Source organism: Nannospalax galili, unplaced genomic scaffold (genome assembly GCF_000622305.1).
Source record: "Nannospalax galili isolate Female #2095 unplaced genomic scaffold, S.galili_v1.0 scaffold278, whole genome shotgun sequence".
Classification (NCBI taxonomy): domain Eukaryota; kingdom Metazoa; phylum Chordata; class Mammalia; order Rodentia; family Spalacidae; genus Nannospalax; species Nannospalax galili.
This window is the reverse complement of record NW_008347536.1, coordinates 14,345,365-14,370,085: the sequence shown is the minus strand read 5'-3', so window position 1 is coordinate 14,370,085 and position 24,721 is coordinate 14,345,365. Positions and strand designations below refer to the sequence as shown.

Below are 24,721 nucleotides of genomic sequence, written 5' to 3'. Positions count from 1 at the left end.
TAGCATACTGGGGCACAAGGTGGCGCTCTGATATGGTGTGAGGAGTCCAAGAAGAGAGACCTATACATACATGGTGGCTGGATTCAAGGCATGAGCATGCCCAGACTTATCCTCAGGCTCATGCTAGGGGCCCACTGAAGGAACTCCTGTAACATATCAGGCCTTTCCTTCGGAGCCCAGGCAGCTGGGGGAGAGGGAGGACAAAGGCACAGAGGACTAGACTGAGGGAGTGGCTCCCTTGTGGAGTGGCAGTGCCTGTGCTCCCTTAGGTGGCAGGCAGCAGGAGGCCTGTGCTTCTAAGAGTCTGCCACATAGGAAGAGAAAACAGTCTCGTGGGGAGAGGGCCCTGGCCTGGCCAGCTGCATCCCCGCTTGGGGCAGGGGCGTTGAGGGATGGCAACTGTGACAGAAGACCCCCAGGCTCTAGCCTCTCGGCCCTGCCTCACTTCCTCCCTGTCTTGCCCTGGCTCTCCTGGAGCTGAGACAGTCCACGGCAGTCTGGACCACAGTGAGCCTGTTTCACAGAAGGCAGTTGCTCCTCCTGCCTGCCTCCCTGCCACATTACCCTCCCTGACTCTGTCCTGTCCCTCTCATACCAGAGCCCTCTGCACCCCAAGACCATGCAAACGGAAAGAGCTTATTAGCTAGCATCCAGGCTCTAAGAGTCCCCAGCCCCAACCTGACACAGGAAGTATGGGTACCACACTGGGTTAGGACGGCCCTGCTATTTATTTAGGACTGCCATTCACACCTAACTCCTGCATACCCCAGATCGCCACCACAGACAGGATGCACACAGCTGCCTGCCACTGCCGGTACAGAGTCACCTCCTCAGGGTCCCCAGACATAACCTGGTTTCTGAACTCTGTAATCAGGACAACGCCTGGCAGGAGCTGCCAGCCCGACCCTGGCAACATCACAGACTCAGAATCACAGACACTAGGGCTGGAACTGTCCACCTCAGCTCCCTTCATTCCTCAGGCCAAGGAGGGTCACTTAGCCTGTTGCAGTTCACGCAGTTCCAGAGAATTCGGGACCTCAGGAGATGACCTGGTCTTCTGCACTCCAAGGTTTTCATTCTCAGATCCTCAGCCTGACTAGCAGATGGGCTGAGGAGCCCAGGAGCCCAGCAATGCTGGGTTTGAATCCTGGACTGGCCACTCTTGGGGAAGATGTCCAACCTCTCTGAGCCCCAGTTTTCTGCTCTTGGAACAAGGCTCCAGCCCCACAGCCCAGCCTCACTTCTTTCCCCTCCTGCTCTGGCCTCCTGGAGTTGAGACCCTCCCTGGCAGTCTCAGTCACGGTGTGCAAGTTTCACAGAAGGGCACTGAGAGTTCACCTGCACAGTGTGGCACTGATGGTACAGGGGAGCAGTTTCCTTGGTTCCCTCTCCTCTACTTTCCCTGACTTCCCTCCAATGGAGCAAGGCTGGAAGCCACATTGACCAATCCAGCCAAAAGGGCGAGCGATACTGGAGTCAAATGGCCAAGGAGTGTGTGTGGGTGTATGTGATACACAACTGAGCTTTAATCCTGGCCTTTCTACCCACTGGCTGCGTGGCTGTGGGCCAAGCACTCAGCACCTCAACCCTCAGCTTCCCTCTCCGTTCACAGAGATGACATCACCACCGCCTCACAGGGGAGCTGCCAGACCCCAGCGATTACACACGTGTAAGCTGTAAGTCAAGTCGACAGATCCACCGTGGCTCCTATAATTAACATTTGAGTCTGACAGCCCTTTAATTATGTGAAGACAGTGATCAAGCCTTTGCCCTACCCCTGCTCTTCCTGGGGCTGCTGAGGACAGCAAGCCTGATGATCACCTGCACCCGGCCTAGGGTGGGTGCCATAGGCAGTCAGACAAAGAGGTCAGGCCTGACTCCGCAGGCTCCAGGAGTGGGTACTTGGGGGAGGCTGACTCTGGCACCACCCTCTAATGCCACCATTCAACCTCTGCCTTACAGGTTGCAGCTTGGCTTAGGGGAACAGAGACCTGAAGGACCTCTGGGGGCAGGGGCCTCCATCTCTTCCTCCCATAGCTCTGCAAAGCAGGCAGCATAATCTCATGAAAGTGAGGCCCAGACAGGGAATGGGACTAGATTAAGGTCACACAGTATAGAGAAACATCACTGGTGTGTCCAGAATTCACATCCAGGCCTGGGTTCCTCCACAGCCCCCAACTGTCTCAAGGCAACAAAAAGTAGGGACATGTAATTATCCATGTCTGACCACAGAAGAAACAGGTCAGAGGGTCAGGACTTTGCTCAAGGTTGCACTTAGAGTCACAGGTGAGGAGAAATTCAGATTTCATCATTCTGCCCATTTCCTAAAGGTTCAACTAAGAAATGGAGGAACTGAGAATCAAGGTTGAAGAATGGACTAGAAACACGGACACAGGGCTAAAGTACCAATAAAGGAGTACAGAGCCATGGAAAATCCAGCAAATGGTGGGACACATGGACATACACTGGGTGAGAAGCACAAGGCGCTCCCTACTTCACATCCCACACCAAACTAAAGCCAGCACATCCCTGCCACACCCTTCACTCATTCCTCACAGAAGTGCTAAGCCCTTCTCAGGCCAGCCCTGCAGGCTTGGCTACTTGGAGATGGATAGGTCACAGCAGTAACCAAGCAGCAGACAGGTCCCACCAGCCTTGGGGACGAGAGACAGCAAGGGCAGTCTAGTACAGAGGCCAGAGGCTTTTAACAACACTTGTTACTGGAGGAAGGGAGGCACAGAGGGCTTTCTGGAGGAGGAAGGAAGGCTGGAAGGAAAAAGCTTGCTGGAAGGACAAGGCTAGGGCATCGCCATCCAGACTGGAAGCAGGAAGAAGGTGCAAACAAAGGAAAACAGGCAGGAACTGGCTTCATTTCTTAGAATCGTAAAAAAAAAAAAAATTAATTTTCCTTGTTTGTGATGTATGTGTGTGAATGTGTAGATATGTGTGGAGGTCAGAGGACAACTTTCGGGAGTCAGGTTTCTACTACTGTGAGCTCCAGTGATTGAACTCAAGTCATCAGGCTTGCACAGCAAGCACTTTTAACTGCTAAGCTATTTCGAGGACCCCTCCCTCCTTTTTTTGTGAAGCAGAGTCTCACATAGCCCAAGCTAGCCTTGAATTTACTAGATGGCCAAGGATGACTTTGAACTCCTGATCCTCCTGCTTCTACCTCCTAAGTGCTAGGATTACAAATGGAGTTTTATATAGTGCTAGGGATTGAATTCAGGACCTTGTGCATGCTAGGCAAGCACTCTACCAACTGAGCTATGTGCCCAGCCCCCACATTTAAATTGTCATGTAGTCAGATCTGTCCATTTTTAGCTTCATCAGTTCAGATTCTGGTGGTGTGCTTGAGGAAAAGTGGCTTCAGATCAGATGTTTCAGTCATACTGACAGCAGGGAGTCCTCAGGCTTACCTTTAGCTCTGTACCCTGTCCATCTGTCTATGGCCGCATCTGGGTGTCAGTATACGAGGAGGGTCTTGAAAGCCTGTCTTTAAGCACAAAGACTGGAGTATTCTTCTTGTTACATATTTCTAGGCTGTTTGAATTTTCTCAACCATTTTCTCTATGCTTTCTAAACAGAAGAAAGGTTTAAAAATAGGGGAAAAAAAAACATTTTGATCCATCTGGAATTTCTTTTAGTGTGAGATGAGAGGCAAGATCTAATTTTACATCTGCTCTATGAATGTCACCACGTCACTGTGATACTTAGAATGAGTCCGCCTCAGTCTACCTCTTGGCAGGTTCTCTGATGTCTGCCCACTTTTAGATTCTTCAGCCTGTTCAAACAAGGGCAGCCCTTTTCCTGTGTGTGACTCTGCCTTATGTAGCTCCTCACTCAGCCTAGCAGCCCTCAGTGCCTCCCCTGTGGTCTCAGCTCTACTGGGGGGTCCCAGAGCCCATCTGTAGGTCAGATCTCAGTACCCAGAGACTCCCCTGTCTCATGCTCAACTCACCAAGTTCCAAATGGGGGATGAAGGAAGTATGGGCTGGGAAAGGGGCAAGAGCTCCCAGGAGGCAGAGATGGGCAGGTCCTGGCAGGATAATGCCCTGGCCCTGGCCCAGGAGATTTGGGGGAGGGGTGGCCCAGCAGGGTTGAGATGGATGGCAGCATTAAGGCCAAGCTGGGAAAGGATTATGAGAATCCTACCACCAGCCAGCTCCTGACAGCCCAAGAGGCTGGATTTATTTCTTTGGGCTACAGAAGGCCAGGCAATTAGGCTTCTGTCTGCCCTTGCTTCTTCCTAGGCACACTTAGAGCAGCTCATTAAGCCCAGCCTGCAGCTCCTCCCCCATCCCTGGGGCACAGGGGAGCTGACATCCTGAGGAAGGCCTCTCTGGAGCCCCGCAGGCATGCCAGGTTCATGCACGCTCCCCAAGGGATGTCCCAGTATCTTCCTGCTGAAGCCCAGGTACTGACTGTCAGTACCCTTCCCAAAGGAGCTGGGTGGGCTGCGGACAGAAGGGCTTCATTACAGCCAGGAACCCTCAGCCCCTTGCACTACCCCAAACCCACAATGAAGGATGCCAGGGGATCCTCTCCTCTTCTCTTCCTCACTGCAGAAGTAGGGAAGAAAAGTTCACAGGCTCATCTGTCTGTCACCCCTGCAGGGTCTGTCCCTTCAGCCCCAGAAAGGAGAATGCCATCCTCAGAAAGTCTGTTGGACGTGTACTTTCCCCAAGGTTAGAACAGGGGTCTCTTCTTACACAGGACAGGAGGCACATGGGACCAATCATTTAATACCTCCATTTAACTGCAAGCAAGTTGAGGCTGAGAGGCCTGGGCCTTGCCCGAGATCCTGGTCAGTTTTGGAGAAGGTGGGGCAGAGTTGGAGACACAGCTTCCAGGCCAGTAGTGCCCAGTTACATCTGGCTGAATCCAACTACTCACTGGAACCTGCTTTAAGGGGCTTCATCACCAAACCACCCCTGGTTCCTCAGTGCAGCCACTCTTCCCCGACCCTCCCTTCCTAGAATCAAACCACAAGGCTGACAGGACAGGAAGCTGGGAAATTCCCATCCCCCTTCCTCTTGCCCACCTGCAGAAGATCACAATCTCAGCTCTAAGGGTGGTCTGGGAGGTCCTGAGTCAGGACCTTGCCCTGATGACCACAGTCAGTCACCCAGGAGACCCTGGCCTGATGGGGGACCATTCAGCATAAACAGCAGACCCCTGGCCTCACATATGTGTCTGCCTTCTCCAGACCCCAACAGTCGAGAGCTCATGGGGTCCTACATCCCCACAGTAGTCAGCAAGATGGCAGGCACACTCCCAGGCAGTTTCCTCAGGCACTGTTCACCATCTGAGCTGCCATCCTTCCTGCAGCCTACTCAGCACACCTTGCAAAACCTGAGCCTTCTGCAGTGGATAGCCCAAGAAAATCTAGACCACTGGCCCAAGGCACTATGGGAGCCCAGAGTACAAGAGAAGAAAGGAGAGATGGCTTGGTTTCCTTGGAGGGTGGGGAGACATTTGAGTTAAGAGGAGAGGGGAGCATGGCAAGCAGAGCGATGGCAGGAGCAAAGGCTTTGTGCTGAGAGGGTGAGCGACCCAGGAGGGTGGAGCTTGGAATGGCCAAAGTGACTGGTATTGGTCAGAGTGGCCGGTGTGGCCAGTGTGGCTGGTGTGGAAGGGCAGGGGTGGGAGGTGATGGTGGTAGAGAGATGGACTGAGCTCTCATCCCATTCTACCCTAGGAGGGAGGCTGCTAGGGCTGGGGAGGTCGACTTTGTTCTGCTCACTCCTGCTGATCCAGTCCCATTCCCACACATGCCCCACACAGCACGGTCTGCCATTTCTGGGAGTGACTTCCAACTACCCAGACAAAAAAGTCATGGATGACAGGGATCATCTAAGTCTCTTTTCCAGGCTCCACTCCAGTCAGCCTGTATTTAGATCTACCTAGATCTGTGGAATCTTCCCCTCACCCCAAGCTTCAGCAGTTCTCTTTTGGCTCCCTGGACCTTCTCTCAAGGACCTTCAATGTAGGCACAAAGTAATCCCAGGGCCTTTGCAGAGTTTGACCCAAGGCACCCACATGCTAGCTGAAGTCTAGTCTGCTTAGCATGGCTGCAGGCTCAGCCCTGGGCAGCACCTTTCCCTTCTGGCCACATCAGGGTTCAGTGACTCAGCTTCCAAACATAAGACACTAGGAACAGGTGCCCTGCCCCACACATTTACCACCCTGGAAGAGGGGGCTGGGATTTGCTCCCATGAGTCCTTGGGTCTGACTATGATCTCCGTGGGAGATCTCAGTATCTGTTCATGTCTGTCCTCCCATGTCCACCAGACTGGGAGCTCTTCAAGAGTTGAGAAAACCAAGTCTCCTGTGATTCCAGAGCAGGTGCCAGGATAGGTTTGTTGATTAAATATATAAGTGTAGCTCAGCCTAGCCCACTGGGTATGGAAAGAGGAGAAGGCACAGGTTGGGGATATGATCAGGGGGCAGTGCAGGCTATGCCACAAGCTCCCTCATCTTGGAGCCCTATCTGTAAGATGGAGGGGATCGATTAAGATCATAGAGTTTTCAAAAGACAATCGTACTATAGAAGTGCAAGAGAGCTGACTACCATGATCTCCTCCCAGTGTCTGGCTGGGATGTTCTTCCAGGCATCTGACCTAAATCCCTCCCAGTATGAAAGCTGGTTCTGACATTGCTACCTCCTGCAGACACACTGTCTTCAGGGGGCTCCAGGGGTTAGGGAGATATGAACAGCCTGAAAACGATCTTCTGTCCTACCAAGTCCTTAATTGGCAGTATTAAAGTAATGAGTCACAGACAACAACCAATTAATTATTCCTGGTTATAAAAAGTTCCACTTCCCTTCCTTGCCAGTGAGCTGCCCCCCGCAGTCATGTTCCTCCCCATGTCTGAGAAGAGGTCATTTCATGCCTGTGCTCCAAGTTTCCTGTTTCCAAGTAGGGCATCCTGGGGGAAGGACCAAGGCAGGCACAGGTGGGCAGGAGAGTGCCAGTGTGAAGGGATTCTTTTCCAAGCTCTCTGTCATCTGCTCATCTCCAAGGTCAGCTTTGGAACCAAGCTGGCCTGATCAGAAGATTCCAGCCTGGCCTTGAAGAACACCCCTGCCTTGCCCGAGATCCTGCTCCTCAGTGGGCAACATCCTGAGTCTGCTCCCAGCTGCCCCCTTTCTCCTGGCAGTGAGCTCTCCTCATGTAAGCAATAATACAAATGATCTTTCCCCAGCTTTCTGCCTCTCAGAGACTGCTGCTATGGTTGGCTTCCTGTACAGCAGCTCTGTGCCTGGATTCCATCCACGAAGTGGGCACACAGTTAAATGTGGGAACGGACTGTTAGAACAGTTAATGGGACAGTACATGTAAACCATTCACTACCTGCATGCAGTTGATGTTCAATAGTGTTAACTCTTATTATGATTCTCCAATTTATTTCCTATCCCTAGGATGAGAAGGGCAAACCCCAGTAACTCACCCACCCACCTGCCTATTTCATGGGTGAGGACCAGAGGGTGGGTTTCTGAGTCTGGGAATGTGGGATGGGGAGCTATAGGGGCTCCCTTCCCTTGCAGTGAGGCCTCTGTTCCCCAGACCTAACATACAGTGTATGAATGTAAAGTCTCTGTTCTGCATCAGCCTCTTTTGTTTTTTGTTTTGTTCTGTTTTGAGACAGGGTCTCATGTAACTCAAGCTAGCCTCCAATTCTCTAAGTAGCTGAAGATGACCTTGAACTTCTGATACTCCTGCCTCCACCTCCTGAGTGCTGAGATTACAGATATGTACTCTCACGCCTGGATTATGTGGTCCTGGGAAACGTACCCAGGGCTTCCTGCTTGCTAGGCAAGTACTCTACCAACTAAGCAACAGTCCCAGCCTGCACCAGCTGTCTTCTGAGACCACAGATTGCTGCTCCCTTTACTGTGCCTGGCTAGAAAGCCCAACACAGCTTTATCACGGTTCCGACTCATTTGTGGCAGGGGGAAACAGGAGAGGAGAGAAACGGTGTGCCTGCAAGTGGGAGAGGAAGGGGGTGGTGAGCCGCAGAGGCTGTGACTTTCCGGTTCCCTGAGCTCAGCCATCTGCAAAGACCGCATGAGGCCTTGGCCATTCCTTCAGCCTTGTACACCTAGCACCTCAGATTCTGGGATCTCCATACACCCAGGCTCCTAGTCACTGCCTCATCTTATTTCTTCCACCCAGGGTCCTGTGCTCACCACAACTGAGACCCTTCATTTCTTGACTTATGGCCTATGAAGGTCAGCCTAGGCCAGCCTGGGCTGGGAGATACTCCTTTCTCCAGCCCTGCTTGGATGGCCAGTGAGCTTTCTATTAGGAGTTTGGTCATCTCTCCATTGCCTCCCCTGCCTTCCACCCCAACTCTGCTCCTATCACTGTATGATTTTGCTCTGGTCCCTGTCTTCCCTGCCTTCTACCTCCTGATGGACCACAGACTAGGAGGAACAGGAATGCTACCTGTCTGTACAGCACTGGCTCACAGAGCACACAGGGTACCAGCCCCAGGGAGGCCAGGCCAAGCAGGATTGCTGCCTATCCCAGGCCCTGAACAGGGAAGGCTACTATAGAGCAAAGTGGATGGCAGAATGCTGACATTATTGTCAGTGATGGAGCAGCCAAGACTTGGCACCTGAAATGACTCAACCTAATGGTTACTTACAGGTGGTACCATGACAATCACTTAACACCTCTGTCTCAGGTGTTCACACCTCTCCCTCTCAGTACATAGTTCATGGCCACTGGTGACTAGTAGAAAAGGCACCACTGACCTTCGGTCTGCCAACTCTGGTCTCCACTTCTCCCTGGCAGAAAAATCCTGTCCACCCTAGAGGGAAGGGCACACCATATAGTGCCCTGGATGCTGACCTAGGCTGAGGCCTGGGTGGAAGATGGGCTCTGTCCTGGCAGTGCTGGGGCTGCTCTGTGGCCTTGGCCATGCCCCTTCCTCTCCTTGGCCCTGTTGGGTCATGTTTTCTCTTCTGTTCTGGGAGTGGGGATTATGGTAAGGAGCCAGGTTTGGGTCTACTCTGGTGGTCCATGCTCCTCACAGTTTTGGAGTCATATGCCAGGCTCCTGACTCATTCTATCAGTCCATCTCCAGCATGAACAGACGGCAGGCAGGTGGACAAGTACCCTGACCCCCCAATTCTGACAGCCTGGCTGAGCCTTCAACCATAGCTGCTACACCCTTGAGACTGGTGAATTCAGAGGCTGGCTTCTTTGTTCCGACAAGCAAGAGGGAGGAGAAAAGCTGTTCTCCAGGCAGCAAAGCTTTTAGATAAACACCACACAGAAATTGGGTTCCTTAGGAGAAGAAACCAGATCCACCAGCTGATAGCGCCCCAGGGATAGGAGTGCGGCTTGCTCTTGCCGGGAAGCCAACACTGAGGCCTCTTTATTCAGCTTAGCACCTGCTGTCAGCCCTGGCAGGCTGGAAGCTCAGGTGACTGGGCCCTGGTGCCAGACCAGGGCCCCATCAGATCCCAGGCTCCAAGATGGTCAGGCCCACCTCCTTAGCTTGCCATCACCACCCACCCGTCCTTCCAGATCTGTGGGAGGCTGAGAAGTCTGCTCCCTTTGGGGTGACTCCTCCTCACTGGCCCACCTGGAATCACTGTGAGCCCATTTCACAAAGGGAGGACCCTGGAAGGGCTATGGCCTATCCAGAACCACACAGAGACGGCTGAACCCAGGTCGTTCTTAGTGCTGGGACCCATCACTGAGCTGTCGGGGTTGGAGAACAACACTGAGCTCTTGGGGGCCTCTCACTCCATCCCAGGGAAGCTCACCGGTGTGGTGTCATCATGTGAGCGTTGGTAGCGTTTCCAGCGGCAGCCGTAGATGCCCGTGAGGCAGGAGAGGCACAGTTGAGGCTCATAGTATTGCAGGGGCTGGTGTCTCACCATACTCGTGCCCGCAGCCCTGGCGCCCTACCCTCAAGCGCCCATGGAGGCCCCTGGCTCGTCCTGCGGGAGGAAGCACAGGGCTGTGAGGCAGTGGAAGGATGAGGAGTTGGTTTAACACTCCAGAAATCGTGGTGGGCTGTCCTCTGCTGGAAGCACTGAAGTAGGTTGTCTCCCCTGGAGAGACAGCCATCCTTGAAGGTCCCTGAGACCTGTCCCTGCCACTCACTAATGACATCATCCTTTTTACTCCTTCCCTCCTCCAGTCCCATTTCCAGGCTTGTCACACTTGTCTAGCACGATGCTCTTCCCACCGCCTCTTCCCTTAGAAACCTGCATGGCTCCCTCTTTCCCCTTCTCTTTCTGATTTATTTTCCCCTTCGAATGTCCTATTTTCTCTATGTATCTGTGTCTCTGTTACCCCTTTTTCTCTCTGTCTTTCTATGGGCTCAGCATGTACCCCAGGCTGCCCCTGACCATTTGATCCTCTTGCCTCAGCCTCCAGAGTGCTAGGATTACAGGCATGTACTACCCTGCCCAGTTAGTGAGCCATCCCCAGATGACCTTCTGCAAACCTGAAACCCACCCCTCGCCCCCTTAGCTCCGGCCCACATTCTTAGATTTATTTTCTCTGTCATGTTCTTAAATATAATTTACTTGCTTATTTTGTTTGTCTGCCCACTCCTTGTTAATTTCCATGAAGACGATGAGTTTCCTCTGCTTTGTTCTCTACTGTATCCCCAGTAACTGGAACAGAGCCTAGCAATAGTAGACTTTCAAAATACACATTTTACAATACATTATCATAAAAGCTGATGGGCATGGGGTGTTTCAAATACATCAGGCACTGGGGATGCCACACACTCATTTTTCCCTTTCATCATCACAACCACCTAAAGTGCCAGGAACCAAGTTCTAAACCCATCTTAAAGTTGGATAATCAGAGGCTCAGAGAACCAAGGAGCAAAGCCTGGCTGGTAGCCACACAGCCCAGGGGTGGCAGACCAGGTGTGCTCTAGTATCTGCAACCAATTCTTCTCAAGGCCTAGAGACCTCCCAGTCTGGTGGGACTTGTAGAGGCTGGTGAAGCAATAGGAGGCACCCTTGAGAGTCCAACCGCTGCTGCCCAGGCCTGCTTGGCAGCCTGGACACACTCCTGGAGACGGGACCTCCCAGGGCTAGTGCTGGCCAAGTATAATCAGGGGAACTGGGCACTGTCTGGTCGGTCCATGGTCCCACTATGTGGAGGTTGCCAGTGTGATGATTTCAGTGTGCACAGGAGGGGCCTACCTTGCTCTGTGGCTGCTGAGACTCAAAGCTGTAAATCCCCTTCAAGCCCTGAGACAACGTGGCCCTGTACCATGTCCTTCCCATGCATTATGCTATCAGCATCCTCAGGAAGGAAGCCATGTCTTGTTTTTCTATTGAGATACAATTCATATGCTGTAAAATTCACCCTTGCACAGTGTGTGCTATGCTGTTTGCTATGTACATTTTTAAGTGTATTTGTGAGATTGTACCTAGTTCCTAACTACCACATACTAATTCCAGAGGATTTCTGCTATTACAACAACCGCCTCACATGCAGGGGTACCCCCACTTACCTTAGCCCATCACTCAGGTCTGGCAACCACCGTGACACTTTTCTGCACTATAGATTTGGCAGTTATAGAGCTTTCTTATCATGGAATACATGGTCCTTTGTGTACTGCTGCTTTTATTAACAGAATGTCTTCAATGTTCATTCAGGTTATAGCATAAATTAGTTCTTCATTTCTCTGTTTCTTTGAAACAGGCACTCATGTAGCCCAAGTTGGCCTTGTACTTGAGATGTAACCAAGGCTGGCCTTGAACATTTAGAATTTTAAAAAAGTATTTATTTGTATTTTATGTGTGTGAGTGTTTTGCCTGTGTATATGTAAGTGCATCACATTCATGTAGTGCCTGCAGAGGCCAGAAGAGGGCATCAGATCCCCAGGAACTGGAGTTGTTCGCCACTATGTGGGTGCTGGGCACTGAATCCCATCCTCTTTAAGAGCAACTGGTGTTTTTCTCTGCTGAACTCTCTCTCCAGCTCTGAGCTTGAACTCTTGATCCTCCCTTAACTTGTCAAGTACTTGGATCATAAGCATACATCACTACTTGTGGCTACCATTTCTCTTGATAGTTGAATTCTATTCCATTCTATGGCTATTTCACATCCAACATCTGGGTTGTTGGTGCTCTTTGCTTCTTTTTGTGAGGACACATGTTTTTATTTCTCTTGGATACAAACTTGGAGCTGGCTTTGCTAGATTGAATGGTGACTCTTAGATTTAACATTTGAATAAGTACCAAATTATTTTCCAAAGTGATAGTACCATTTTATACTCCCAAGGCACTATTATCAGCATCAACATGTTACACACTAGAAATCTAAAGCACAGAAAAGGCTTTGCCCCTCATCAAATGTCACACAGCAGGGCCAGAATTCATATCCATGCAGTTCGGCTCCAGGATCCTCATTATAGCCCAGGGCTTGGGCAAACTGTAACCACAGCCTTGCCAAATCTGACTGGTTGCACATTTTTGTGCAGCTTGAAACTAAAGAATGGTTTTCACATTTTTTAATAATTGGAGGAATGAAATCAAAACAAGAATATCTTATGACACATGAAAACTCTATGTAAGTCAAATCCCAGTGTCCATAAATAAAGCTTTATTGGACATAGCCACACTTGGTCTTGATGCATGGTCAGTGTTTTAACTAGAACTTCGGGGTAAGTGGTTGTCACGGGGACCATATGGCCTACAGAGCCCAAAATACTTCTGTCTGGCTCTTCAGAAAGAGGGGACGCATGCAGACTCTCTCTGCCACCTGCTGCCTCTGTTGTTCCCAACATGGTGCTGTGAATGAGGCCAGAATGGAGGAAGGAAAGGGTCACAGAGGGTATATAACCATGTGCAAGAGGGTGCAGGGTTGCTTCCTAAAAATAGCACCATGCCAAGGTCTGTGGGATGGACTCCCCTGAATGCAGACTCATAACATAGGCTTTCCCCTACGTTGGCCTTGCCCAGGGCCCCTGCCTACCTCCTGCTCCCTTCCCCATACCCATGTGCTAGCCTCAGCTCAGTGATTCAGGCCTCCAGTCCCAGGAGGAGGCTGCCTACGAGTCTCTGAAGAGCACTGGCTGGCCAGGAGCCTCCTCGTTGCTCATCTACTGCAGCCAATTTGTTCCCCACCAAGGCCTGTGGGATCTACAGGGCTGCTCTGGGTTCCAGAAGCCAGTGAGCCCAAGGCTGGGGATAGTACAGAGTGATGATGCTTCACCTGGCTTAGTCCTAGGGGTGGGCAGACTGGGGAAGGAGCTGAAGGGAAGGAGGCAATGTTCTCAGCTTTTCTCTGCTCCAGAAGATGGGAGAGCTTTGTGCACCCACATGCATATTCCCACATTCTCAGCTTTCCAGAGAAGGGGGAAACTCAGAGGCCACCTCCAGGAAGCCAGATCTCAGCTGTGCAACCTCTAAGTGGCCACTGTCACATCGGCCACCACACCTGCCCCTGCCTCCCAGCAGGGAGGAGGCAGCCAAATGTAGAAAAGGAGCAGGAATTCGTTATGCCTTGGCCACTGACTTGCTCTGTGATGGGGCCACTCAGGACTCTTCCCAGGGCCTCAGCCTGTGAATGTGTAAAAGGCAGTGAGTGATAGACTTTCCCTTGGGGTTTATGGGCAGCACTGGGTGGGCTGGGGTGGAAGAGGAACACCTCTCTGTAAGGACCAAGGCTCAGCAGGTGGAGCCCGCCTGGGAACATGGCCAGGCTCCCCTGCCTTCACATTCCTTTCCCAGGACTCCCTGACCCTGGCCTCCCAGTCACCTCATTACAATCTACCCAGGAATGGAAACACCACCTCCATCTGAAAAGAGGGTAGAAATGTGGTACTGCCTGGGCCCAGGACTCAGGCATTCTGCCTCCAGGCCTCTCCTCTCCCCCTAGATAAATGTCCATAGCTATAGGATTCCTTGGGGAGACACACCTCTTCTCTTTCCTCTGTGTGTCTCTGGTGAGTTTCCTCATGGCTTCAGATAACCAGGCACTGCCAAGGCCACCCAGTCTCTACCTCTGATGGTGATAGCTCCTGAGGGCTCAGCTCTGTGACAGTGACCTCTTTTCCATCCCTGTCTGCATCTAGCAACACCCCAAGGCCCTCTTCTAGCCATGGATCCCTCTCCTGGCTCAGGTCTCTTCTCCTCAGCCTGCCTGACATCTACTGGCCTCTGCACTTCAAGTTCCACTGCAGCCAGCTCCCTGCCCAGGATCTGCCCTAGGACTCCTGCCTGACCTCTGCAGAGTTTGCTGTTCCTTGTCTGGTTTGCTTCTCCTAACCCTGGTAGACCCATAGAGTCTCTCCTGAGCCTGGGGTTGGCTAGACATCTTCTGGGCCTACCATAACTCTGCAGGCCCCACCACTCTTACCTGGGGCCATTCCATTGTGTGTACACTGATGACATGCCTATCTTCCCCATGGAACCATTGGTTAGCCCCATATTTCTAGTGGCTGGCACAAAGCAGGGAGAAGAAGTACCAGAGGCTTGTTAGAGGAGATTCTGCTCACAGAGGTGTGGCTCAGACACTGGACAGATGACACTCGGCCAGTTCTCTGAGACTGGGTTCCTCCCACCTGTCTGAGCCCATCCCTGCCCTCCCTTTCCAACAATGCTAATGGCACCACTCAGCAATGATTTCTGCAAACCACCTCCTAAGGCTGCTGATGCCAGCTGTGTGCCTAAGGAATGCCTTCCTGGGAGATTTTGCCAGTTCTAGGACAAGAGAGGCCCCTCCCCAGATCAAAGTCCTATGTTCTATCTGAACATGTCTCCTCACATAGGGAAAGAAAGTGCTTGCGATAGCGCCCAGGCAGGATGGTGAGGGTGCATTCCCACTCCATGGTCACCTGTCACCTTACCCTCCTGGAATGTACCTGACATGCTCCTGCTCCTCCTCCTTCCTATGACTGCCAGCCACCAGGCCAATCAGGCCTCAGACCATGCTGTTCACTCAAGAAAGGTACGAGAGCCTGAGTCTCTGCCTTGTCTCCCTCAGTGGACCTGCTGTGTGACCTTGGACAAATCAGTATTTCTCTTTGGGCTTTACTTTACACATTAGAGAACTGGAGCTGGATGGGAATAGCATATGAAAGTGCTCATGCCTGCAATAAAAAGGAATGAAGAAGGTGGGGAGGTGACTTAGTCAATAAAGTGCTTACAGTGTAAGCATGAGGATCTGTGTTCAACCCCCAGAACCTAAATAAAAAAGCTAGGCACATGGGCTGGAGAGATGGTTCAATGGGTAAAGGCACTTGCCACTAAGCCTGATGACTTGAGTTCAATCCACAGAACCACATGATAGAAGAAGAAAAATACCTTAAGTTTTCCTCTGACCTCTACATGTGCACTGTGGTACATGTAACCCCCCACATAAATAAATAAATAAATAAATAAATAAATAAATAAATAAATAAATAAAGTCCATGAGCAAAGCCAGATGGGTTGGTGTGTATGTAATCCCAGGTCTGGGGAGACAGAGTCTTGTAGATCCCTGAGACTCGGTTAGCTGGCCTAGCCTAATTGTTCCTAGTCAGTGAGGAACTCTGTCTCAAAAACAGGTGGACATCTCATATACACATAATACACACATACACATAACATGCACACATATACACATACACACATACATATACCTACACAAATACAGACACACATATACAAATACACATACATATACACAAATACAAGAGTGAAACATGGGTACTTACTACATGAATGAATCTTGAAAATGTTACCCTATATAAAGAAAGCAGTTATAAAAGGCTTCTCATTATATGACTCCTTTTATGAGGAATGTCCAGGTAAACAGATAACAGTAGATTAATGAACACCAGGGCTGGGAGGACTAGACAGAGATGGGGCCACAGACAGTGGGTCTGGAGCTGCTTCTGGGGTTGATCTATATTTTCTAGAACTAGTAATGTAATGTTTGCATGACTAAGAATATACAAATGACCACTGAATTGTACTCTTTTATTATTATTATTATTTCTTTGTTTATTTTCTTTCATTGCCCCTGGGGTATAGTTGCTCCCTTCTCTGTTTTTTGTATTGCTTTAAGTATTCTTTGAAGGGCTGGTTTCATGAATTGTGCTCTTTAAATAGACAAGTTGTGCTAGGCTTGGTGGTATATGCCTCTAACCCTAACATTGGCAAGACTGAGGCTGGAAGAGCACATGAGTTTCAAGCCATCCTGGTTATCCAGGCAGCTGGGTCTACATAGTGAGATCCTGTTTCAGAAAACTAAAAAGTCCAACAACAGCAAAATGGGCAAACTGTATTTTACTGCTTCCTTCTTTATGTGCATAGGTCTGAAAGTCACTGTGCCAGAAGGGACAGTGGCCTGGAGTTCTTGATGTACCTGGGTCCCCTCAGTCCTGTCCAGGCTGGGGTCTCCAGGGTCTTCCAGTGCTAGAAATTGCTCTTTTCCCTCCCAGAGAGTTCTTCTGCTCAAATCAACCAGAAATAATTCTGTGGTTTGAAGCCCAAACCCTTGACTGGTACAAAGATATTCTCTGTGTCTCTGGGTCTTAGTGGGCTTTAAACACTCAACAAATGTCCACCAGCAATGGTGGAACAGACAGGTACGGTGTTACTGCTGCTACTCACAGTGGCTACTGTCCATCATGGGGCCACTTGCCTGCTGGGTGGTGCAGAAGGCATCATAGGAGTGAGAAGCCTGCTGGGTGCCATGCTTAGCATTGTCCATGAACTTCCAGATAATGACACTACCAAGTGGAGACTGATGAACATGTTTACAAATTAAAACCTTGTACCTGACAGAATGAATAGACAAACTATGGTATATCACATAATGGAATATTATTGAATGGAAAAAAAGAAATGAGCAATCTGGGCATGGTGGCAGAGGCCTGTAATTCCAGTGCTGGAAATCTGAGACAGAAAGATCACAAGTTCAAGGACAGCCTAGGCTACATAGTGAAACCTTGTCTTAAAAAAAAAAAAAAAAGTAGGGGGGTTGGAGAGATGGCTCAGCAGTTAAGAGCACCAACTGCTCTTGCAGAGGACCCGGGTTCAATTCCCAGCACCCACATGGCAGCCATGAACTGTCCTTAACTCTAACTCCAGGGGAATCTGAAGCCCTCTTCTGACCTCCGCGGCATTGCACAATATGGGTGCACTCACATACATGCAGGCAATACACTTACACACATAAAATAAAAATAATAAATAAAATATTTTTTAAAAAGTAGGGGCTGGAGCAATAGCTCAGTGGTTAAGAGCACTGACCGCTCTTACAGAGGACCTGGATTGGGTTCCCAGCACACGTGGCGGCTAACAACCATTTATAGCTCCAGTTCCAGGGGATCCAAAGCCCTCTTCTGACCTCCGCAGGCATGGGTGCACTTACATACATGCAGGCAATATGCTTGTACACATAAAATAAAAAATTTTTAAAAGAGCAAGCTATGAAGAGGCATGGAGGAAACTTGGAAGTGTAGTGGTAGGAGACAGAAAGCCACACACTGTGTGATCTGTTACATATTCCAGAGCAGGTAAGAAAAAAGAGACAATAAAAAGATCAGTACTTGCCTGGGGCCTGGGGTGGGGGCCTGAGTGGGGGGAGAGGTGGAGCACAGAGGATATTAGGGTGGCTACGCTATTCTGCATGACCCTGTAGTGCTGTGCTTGTCAAATCCTAGAGGACAAGCCATGCAAACTGTGGACTAGTTAATAATAATGTACCAACACCAGTCCATTAATTGTAACAAAAGTACCACAGTAACAGAATGTGAAAAACAGGGCAAGTGTGAGGAGGGGAGGGGACAGGAAGGGTGTGCAGGAACTAAGCTTTGCAGTCAGCTTGTGTGTAAACCTAAAACTGATCTTTAAAAAGTCTATTAATTACAAACACACACACACACACACACACACACACACACACACACGCACGCACACATTTGCTAGGTGATTTTCTGAAGGCCAAATGGCTCACCCCAAGTGGTCAATTTGAAGCCCAGGCTACCCCCACAGAGGCCCCCAGGCAGCCTCTGTGCTGTTTGGTCCCATTCACGTGCCCATCCCCACAGCAGCCATCAGCCTATGCCTCCCAGGGCAGAGCACAGTGTTTTGGTTGGCATTAGGGCCATCCAGGCAGTGAGGGAAGGCAGGAACCAGGAGGAAGAGGAAACCCCCAAGGGCGCCAGGGCTGCGGATGGGACCTGGCCTTATTCACAGTGTCCATCAGGCCCCAGGGAAAGAGGGACACATTGGGAAACATCCACTTCTCCTTTGCTTTGGCAGCCCCTACAATGGCCACAATCCTAGTCAGGCCCAAGGGGTGAGGTGGTAGTGTGAGGCTGAGCTAGCCACTGCAGGCCACCTCTGTTTTCTGGGTGACTGTGCTGTCAGTCTTTCTTTCTTTTTAACTTTTAAAAAGACTTTATTGAGAATTTCATGCATGCATATAAGGTGTTTTGATCAAATCCATGCCCACTCCTCCCCTCCAACACCTGAAGAGGTAACCCTAAAATCTTTTAAGGACTAGATACAAGCTCCCAAATACTTTTGATATTTTTGGCCTTTGGGATAGAGTATGTTGTTAATAGGCTCAAGGACATGTTGCCTTTTAGCACAGAAACTGGATACATTTCTTTGGATAACCCTAAAATCTTTTAAGGATTAGATACAAGCTCCCAAATACTTTCGGCCTTTGGAACAGAGTATGTTGCTCAGAGGCCCAAGCACATTTTGACTTTTAGCCCAGAAACGGGCTACTTTTCTTTGGGGTCTTTTTACCCTAACTGCCTAGCCAATTCCTACTGCCTATTCTTATCACACCATCCTCTGAAGGGGTTACCCAAATTGTCAATAGGGAATAGGGACACAGACTGCTCTGGCTTCTTCCATGCTGAACAGGGATGCAGGGTGAGCCTCACTTTCTTACCAAGATCTTGGTGACTAGATCCTCTCAGATGATCTCCAGGGGCCTCTCCAGCACTCAACTTCTAACACCCTTTCCTACTAGCCTGCTCCTCATTGCCAGAGGAGAGCAGAGGTATGGCTGCTCAGGAAGACCCAAAGGACATAGCCCACAAACCCTCCTGCTCTGATGGTAGAAGAGTCCCTCTGTTCCTTGGGCTATCAATGGGATATCCTGACTGTGTTCACCTCCTAGGTTTTGTTCAACATTAGGTAAGACATATAAGGAGGATCATAATATACACGGTTCCACTCTTGACCAACCTAAGCCCTATACGGGCACTGTCTTTGTCCCAGGGTCCTATCAGCTTTGATAGTGCCTAAGGAATGGGAACAGCAGGGCCTGGATCACTCACAAAATGACCATTTCACATAGAGAACACCAGGTGTAAAGGCATGGGACCATGTTGACTTCCTCCAAAAGGGATGCTTGAACCCAGCCATTGGGGGAAACTGGCCACGAAACATTCCTGGGCCCTCTGTGGTTCTTCCTCATGCTTCTTCTGGCCCCTGTCCTCAGTGAGAGCCCTGGAGAGTCAGAGAGGAATGCCCATCCTCAAGGCTTGGCTTTCCTTCACCTGAGCTAGAAGTGCCACCTTTCCAAGAAGCCTCCTTGATAAGTCAGTGTCTCCTCTAGATTCTAGAATTTGCTTTCCAGCATTACAGTGTCGAGCGCTATGTGGAGGCTCCCTAGAGAGGTGGGAACTACAGTTCAGAACTAAGGCAGGATTTGGGGCCTGGAGGAGAGAAGGATGGGTCTACTGGGTAGAGGAGTATGCTGAGCATTCTGGGAGGCCATCAGAAGGGATCAGGACTTCCACTTGAAAAGAAGCATCCAAGGCTCTGACCATGGCCAGCACATGAAGCTCCAAATGGGTTCCAAGCAGTGGCCATGATGGGGCTTCCTGCAAACAGGAGCTTTTATACAACAGCTCACCAACCAAAATAAAAGCACCAAACTTAGCCCTCTAAATCAAAGCTCTGGGAGCTGGAGAGATGGCTCAGTGGTTAAGAGCAGTGGCTGCTCTTGCAGAGGACCTGGGTTCAATTCCTAGTACCCACATGGTGCCTAACAACCATTCGTAACTCCAGTTCCAGGGGATCTGATGCCCTCTTCTTACCTCCACGGGCATAGCACGACATGGGTGTCCTTACATACATGCAAGTAATACATTCATACATATAAAATAACAAATAACAAATAAAATATTTAAAAATAAAATAAAATAAAATAAAGCTCTGGTCACAGGACAAGGCCTGGAAGTGGAAGATTGTCTGACTCCAAGACTTTCCACTCTTCAGAACTTGTGGAAAGCCTGCCCAGAGAAGCCAAGCAATCCCTCCCTGCCTTGAGGCTCTCAGCCTTCTGCTCTGTGGGGTCCCTCACAGACTCCCTATGTTTCCATGGCCTGGCTTCATCAGATGAATTGAATTGAGAGCCATAGGCTGTCACCATCATACTGTAATCTTGAGTGAGTGACTCTACCTCTCTGGGTCTCAGAGAAAGCCCTAGGTTCCAATGAATCAACAGTGAAGATAGCCAGACCTAGGGAAGGAAATCAAAATCCCCAGGTGGCTCAACAGCAAGGAGAAGGCAGGTGGGAGGCCTCCCAGGTGAAAAGGCCAGGCTACACCTGTTCACTGTTTGGGGAAAAGTTATTCAGTTGGGGAGGGCTGACAGCCAGCCCTCAAAGAATTAATCATGCCATAATTAGGGTCATTATGAATCTTCTTGAATGGTAATGCCAGGCCCTCTTGTTTACCCATCACTTCTGTCCCTGGAGACTGTTGGCTCTTCCTCTGGGAGAGAGCTAGAGGCCAAGGAAGACCAGGTCTTTCCACAGGTGTGTGGGCTCTCCAGCTTCCCCACCTCCCAAGGCTCACTCTGGGCAGTCTCCTGCGCCTCTCTTTGGGAAGGGCTTCCTCCTGGGGTCTCAGCCTGTTCCACACTCAGGCTTTGAGCTCTCTATCACAAATATGTGCAGGAGTATTGGGAGACAGACTTACATGTTTGGGATGCATTCAAGGCCATGGGTTGGACAGGAAGCAGGCTCAAGCACCTTTCTAGAAACCTCAAGTTCTCTTGGGACCCAAGGACAGCAGGGTCCTCTCTTTCTAGGTCAGAGCTACAAGTGTAGTACTGAACAGTCACCAAGGGTGGCCAGTTTTAATCCTAGCACTTGGGAGGCAGAGGCAGGTGGATCTCTGAGGGAACCCTTTTCTACATAGTGAGTTCCAGGCTAGCTAGGGCTACACAGTGAGACCCTGTCTCAAAACACAAAAACAAAAACAAAAAAATAAAACCCCAAAACAATAACAACAAAAAACAATGACTACCTCTGTCAAGAGCAGAGCTTTGCTTCACAGAGCCCCAACTTCAGGCCTCATATGCCCCAAACCAGTTTTAAAACCAGTCCATGGCCAGCCTGGATTACACATCAAGACCCTGTCTCAAAATATGTGAATGAATAAATATTTTGAAAAACAACCTCACTTAAGATGCACACAATCATAGGACCCTAGAGCAAGCTATCTGGGATTTCAGGACTAGGAAGTCGCAAAATATCAGAACCAAGGAAATCCTTAGGCCTTCCCTCCCATGCAGACAGCTGTAAACAGCAACTAATACCCATGCTCAGTTCCAGACTAGCTCTGGCAAAGGCCCTACCTCTCCGGAAACCTGAGTAGCCCCTGCAAGTCATCAAGACAGCAGGAAGTCCTCCTGGGAGGACTTTCTGCTTCAGTCACCCCTCCCCTCTCCCATGGGTACTGCCAGGATCTCCCTAGAACAAGCAGAACCTCCCGAGTACTCCCAAGGCCTTTAATTGTGGCCCGGTGAGGGGCAGACTCAATGCCTTCGCACCCATTCTCAGGAAGATGCATGCCCAGGTCCTCGCCTAGCAGCCCAGTGATTCAGTCATTAGATTTAGCTGTTTGTCTCTGATGTCTCCCTCTGGGCCCCAGAGAAAGTGGGGCACAGGCATGAGGTGAAAGAGGGGGAAGAGGAGGACGACGAGGACGTCAAGGACGAGGATGGCGTGGATGACAAGGATGACATTAGGTCTGGCAGAGACTTGCACCAGGCAAACCCATCTTTGCCCAGTTTTTGTTCCCTGAAGGATTGGGGAGCAATGACTTATTTTATTTACTTACGTAAACTAGCAGAGCAGTTATACAAACAGGTTCTTTAATCGGGCCCAGGAGGGAAAGAGAAGCAAGCCTAAGGAATCCTCTCTTTTGTTTCCTTCCCCCATGCCTACCTCTCTAGCTTCACCTTCCCCTCCTTTTTGTGTTCCAAAGATGCCATGCTAGCTGACAGCTTTCCCACTTCTGTGCCTTGGTCCATCCCATAGCATCCATCCACCTTGACAAATGGACCTGTGCAAGCTGTGGGGTCAGCCCCCCAGAAGTAACTGCCTCATCTTTCTGAGCCTATATCAGCTGGCAGAGCTCTTGAGAGCAGTCACTGGCCTTGGCACTTGGCCAACATTTGCTTCTATGGGGACTCTTGACCCATGTGGCCAGCCTTGCCTGGAAGCACCATAGCATCTGCCACCCTGTGCCCAGTGATAGGAATACAGATACCACAGACCTCCTTCCTGCTAAGGAGTCACTGCAGGGGGACCTGTGTGCCCTGCACTGGGTCAGGCACCAAAGGGGTAGCCATGTATCTGTCAGTAAGAAAAACTGGCTAAAGGAAAGAAGAAATCTTAATCAGAGTTTTTTAAACTGTACAACTAGCCAGGTATGTGGTACACAGCTATAATCTCAGCACTCAGAAGCTGAGGCAGGAAGATGGAGAGTTTGAGGCCAGTCTGGGCTACAGAACAAGACTCTGTCTTTCAATAAATAAACCACAGCTACAGAGGTATTCCTGAGCCTGGTCTGAATTCTGCCTTTGAATAATAATTAGTTGTTAGCCAATCTGTTAACAAATTAAGTTGCTGGGGGCTGGAGAGATGACTCAGTGGTTAAAAGTACTAGCTGTTCTCGAAGAGGACCCGGATTTAGTTCCCAGCATCACATGACAGGTAACAACTGTCCATAACTCCAGTTCAGGGTATCTGACCCCCTCTTCTGACCACTGTAGGCATTGCATACACATGTACTTATACATACAGGCAAAATACACATACACATAAAATAAAAATAAATAAAATTTAAAAATTAAGTTGCTAAAAAAATTGCTTCAATTAGATGCTTTTCTTCTAGAAGTTTTTCTTAAGGCTTTGATACAAGTTTGCATGCTTCTGCATCAACTTTAGGGAGGATGACCTCAGGCTGTGTGTAGGATCCCACCTTCCCCCCTGTCATTACTGTTTCTTTTCCCCCAAAGCATTCTGCAAAGAGCAGCAGTCTCCTTATGTCCAGGCATGTCTCAGAACCTGGCACCTAAGCTTTTCTTCACCTCTTTCAAAGGTTCAGGCTTCTTTTTGGTGATTAGAGAACATTTGATTAGAGCCTTGCTTGACTGCTGAGGTAGAAAGTCCCAGGAGTTGGCTGGCCTACCCTGAGGACTCAGGGCAATTCCACGACACAAGACCTCCAACTACCATCTGCCATCACTCCTTTGACTGAAACATCTCGTTCTATAGATTCTCTCTTCAAATGAATCTTCCCTGGAGTTAGGAGCCATCAAAGGCCAAAGTGGAGGTTAAAGAAACAGCTAACACTGGACTGTAGAGAGGCCGTGACTCTCAGAGGCTGTGAACAGCCCACACTGCTTCGGTTGGAAACCCAGCCTTCACACTTACTTAACTGGGCAAGCCTCTCGATGTCACTATTTATAACATGGGGATAATGACACCAACCTCATGGGATGTTACAAGGATTAAGTGCACTACTACATGAGACCCACACACAGGAGCCTGGAACACACACCTTCCAATACAAGAGACCACTCTGCTCAGAGCTACACTTTTCCTTATCCATAAAGGGGGACAAGAGTCCCCATTCCTTTTGATTGTTTTCATAAACAGTGGCTTGCTTCCCCATGGGAAAGGCGGACATTGTTTCAGAGGCCAGAGGGCTGTACTCTGCAGTCTGTCTCCACTTCTTTCTCCCTCCCTCCTTCCTTGCTTTCCTCTTTCTTTACCTGGAAGTAGGTCCTGTGGCTGTGGCTGGGCTCCAGGTGTGTCCTGTCCACAGAGATGCTGATGTGACTTCCCTGGAAGAGAGGAGACAGAGGAACAAACTCAGTGCCAGCCTTCACCTCTCCGCCCAGCTTCTTGCTATCATACCTGCCTTGTTGAGCCATACCCACCTGCCCACCCTGTGCTGGGAATGGGGCCCAGTGATGAGTCTACCCCAGGCCCTGGGAAACTAGGGACGCTGGGAAGCTGATCTAATCCCAGACCATGAGACTGGATGTCCCTGTCTTACTTCCACAGGTACTCCCTGCAGGCCAAGTCCAAACTCAAACAACCTGCTCTTTGAACACCCATGCCCCTAGCCAGGACCCATGGGAACAGGACCCAAGTGTAGCCATCCTAGGACAGAGACCTCCCTGTTGCCAGGGACCTGCTTCCCCAGGAGGCGCCAGACCAGCTGTTATTCCAAGGCAGCTGCCAGAGGGGAGGGCCAGTGGGCTGGAGGCAGATCTGGGGCACTGCAATTATGTGCCTGCATTCTGACTCATGCATCGCCTCTCCCCAGCTCCTGAAGCCAACAGAGCCAGCACCCTGCCTGGGAGCTGGGAATAGAAATGGGAGATAGTACATGCAGGAGGAGGACAGGGAGGGGGGCCTCAGGTCAGCACTGGGAGCATAAAAAGGCGTTGCCATCTTGGCTACC

The 24,721-nt window shown here is 50.1% G+C and overlaps 1 protein-coding gene across 4 annotated transcripts in view; it reads right to left on the bottom strand.

Moving 5' to 3' along the window:
• Positions 1-24,721, bottom strand: part of Gdpd5 (glycerophosphodiester phosphodiesterase domain containing 5) — an 85,298-nt gene that overhangs the window by 32,245 nt on the left and 28,332 nt on the right. For 3 of the 4 annotated variants that reach the window (XM_017800894.2, XM_008844239.3, XM_017800895.2), the window contains exons 2-3: positions 24,024-24,095; positions 9,785-9,961 (exon numbers count right to left, since the gene is read on the bottom strand). In XM_017800894.2, the coding sequence (XP_017656383.1) occupies positions 9,785-9,901 (117 nt within the window). In that variant the 5' untranslated portion in view covers positions 9,902-9,961; positions 24,024-24,095. The remainder of the gene's footprint in view (positions 1-9,784; positions 9,962-24,023; positions 24,096-24,721) is intronic. The other variant, XM_029568841.1, reaches the window with a different exon arrangement.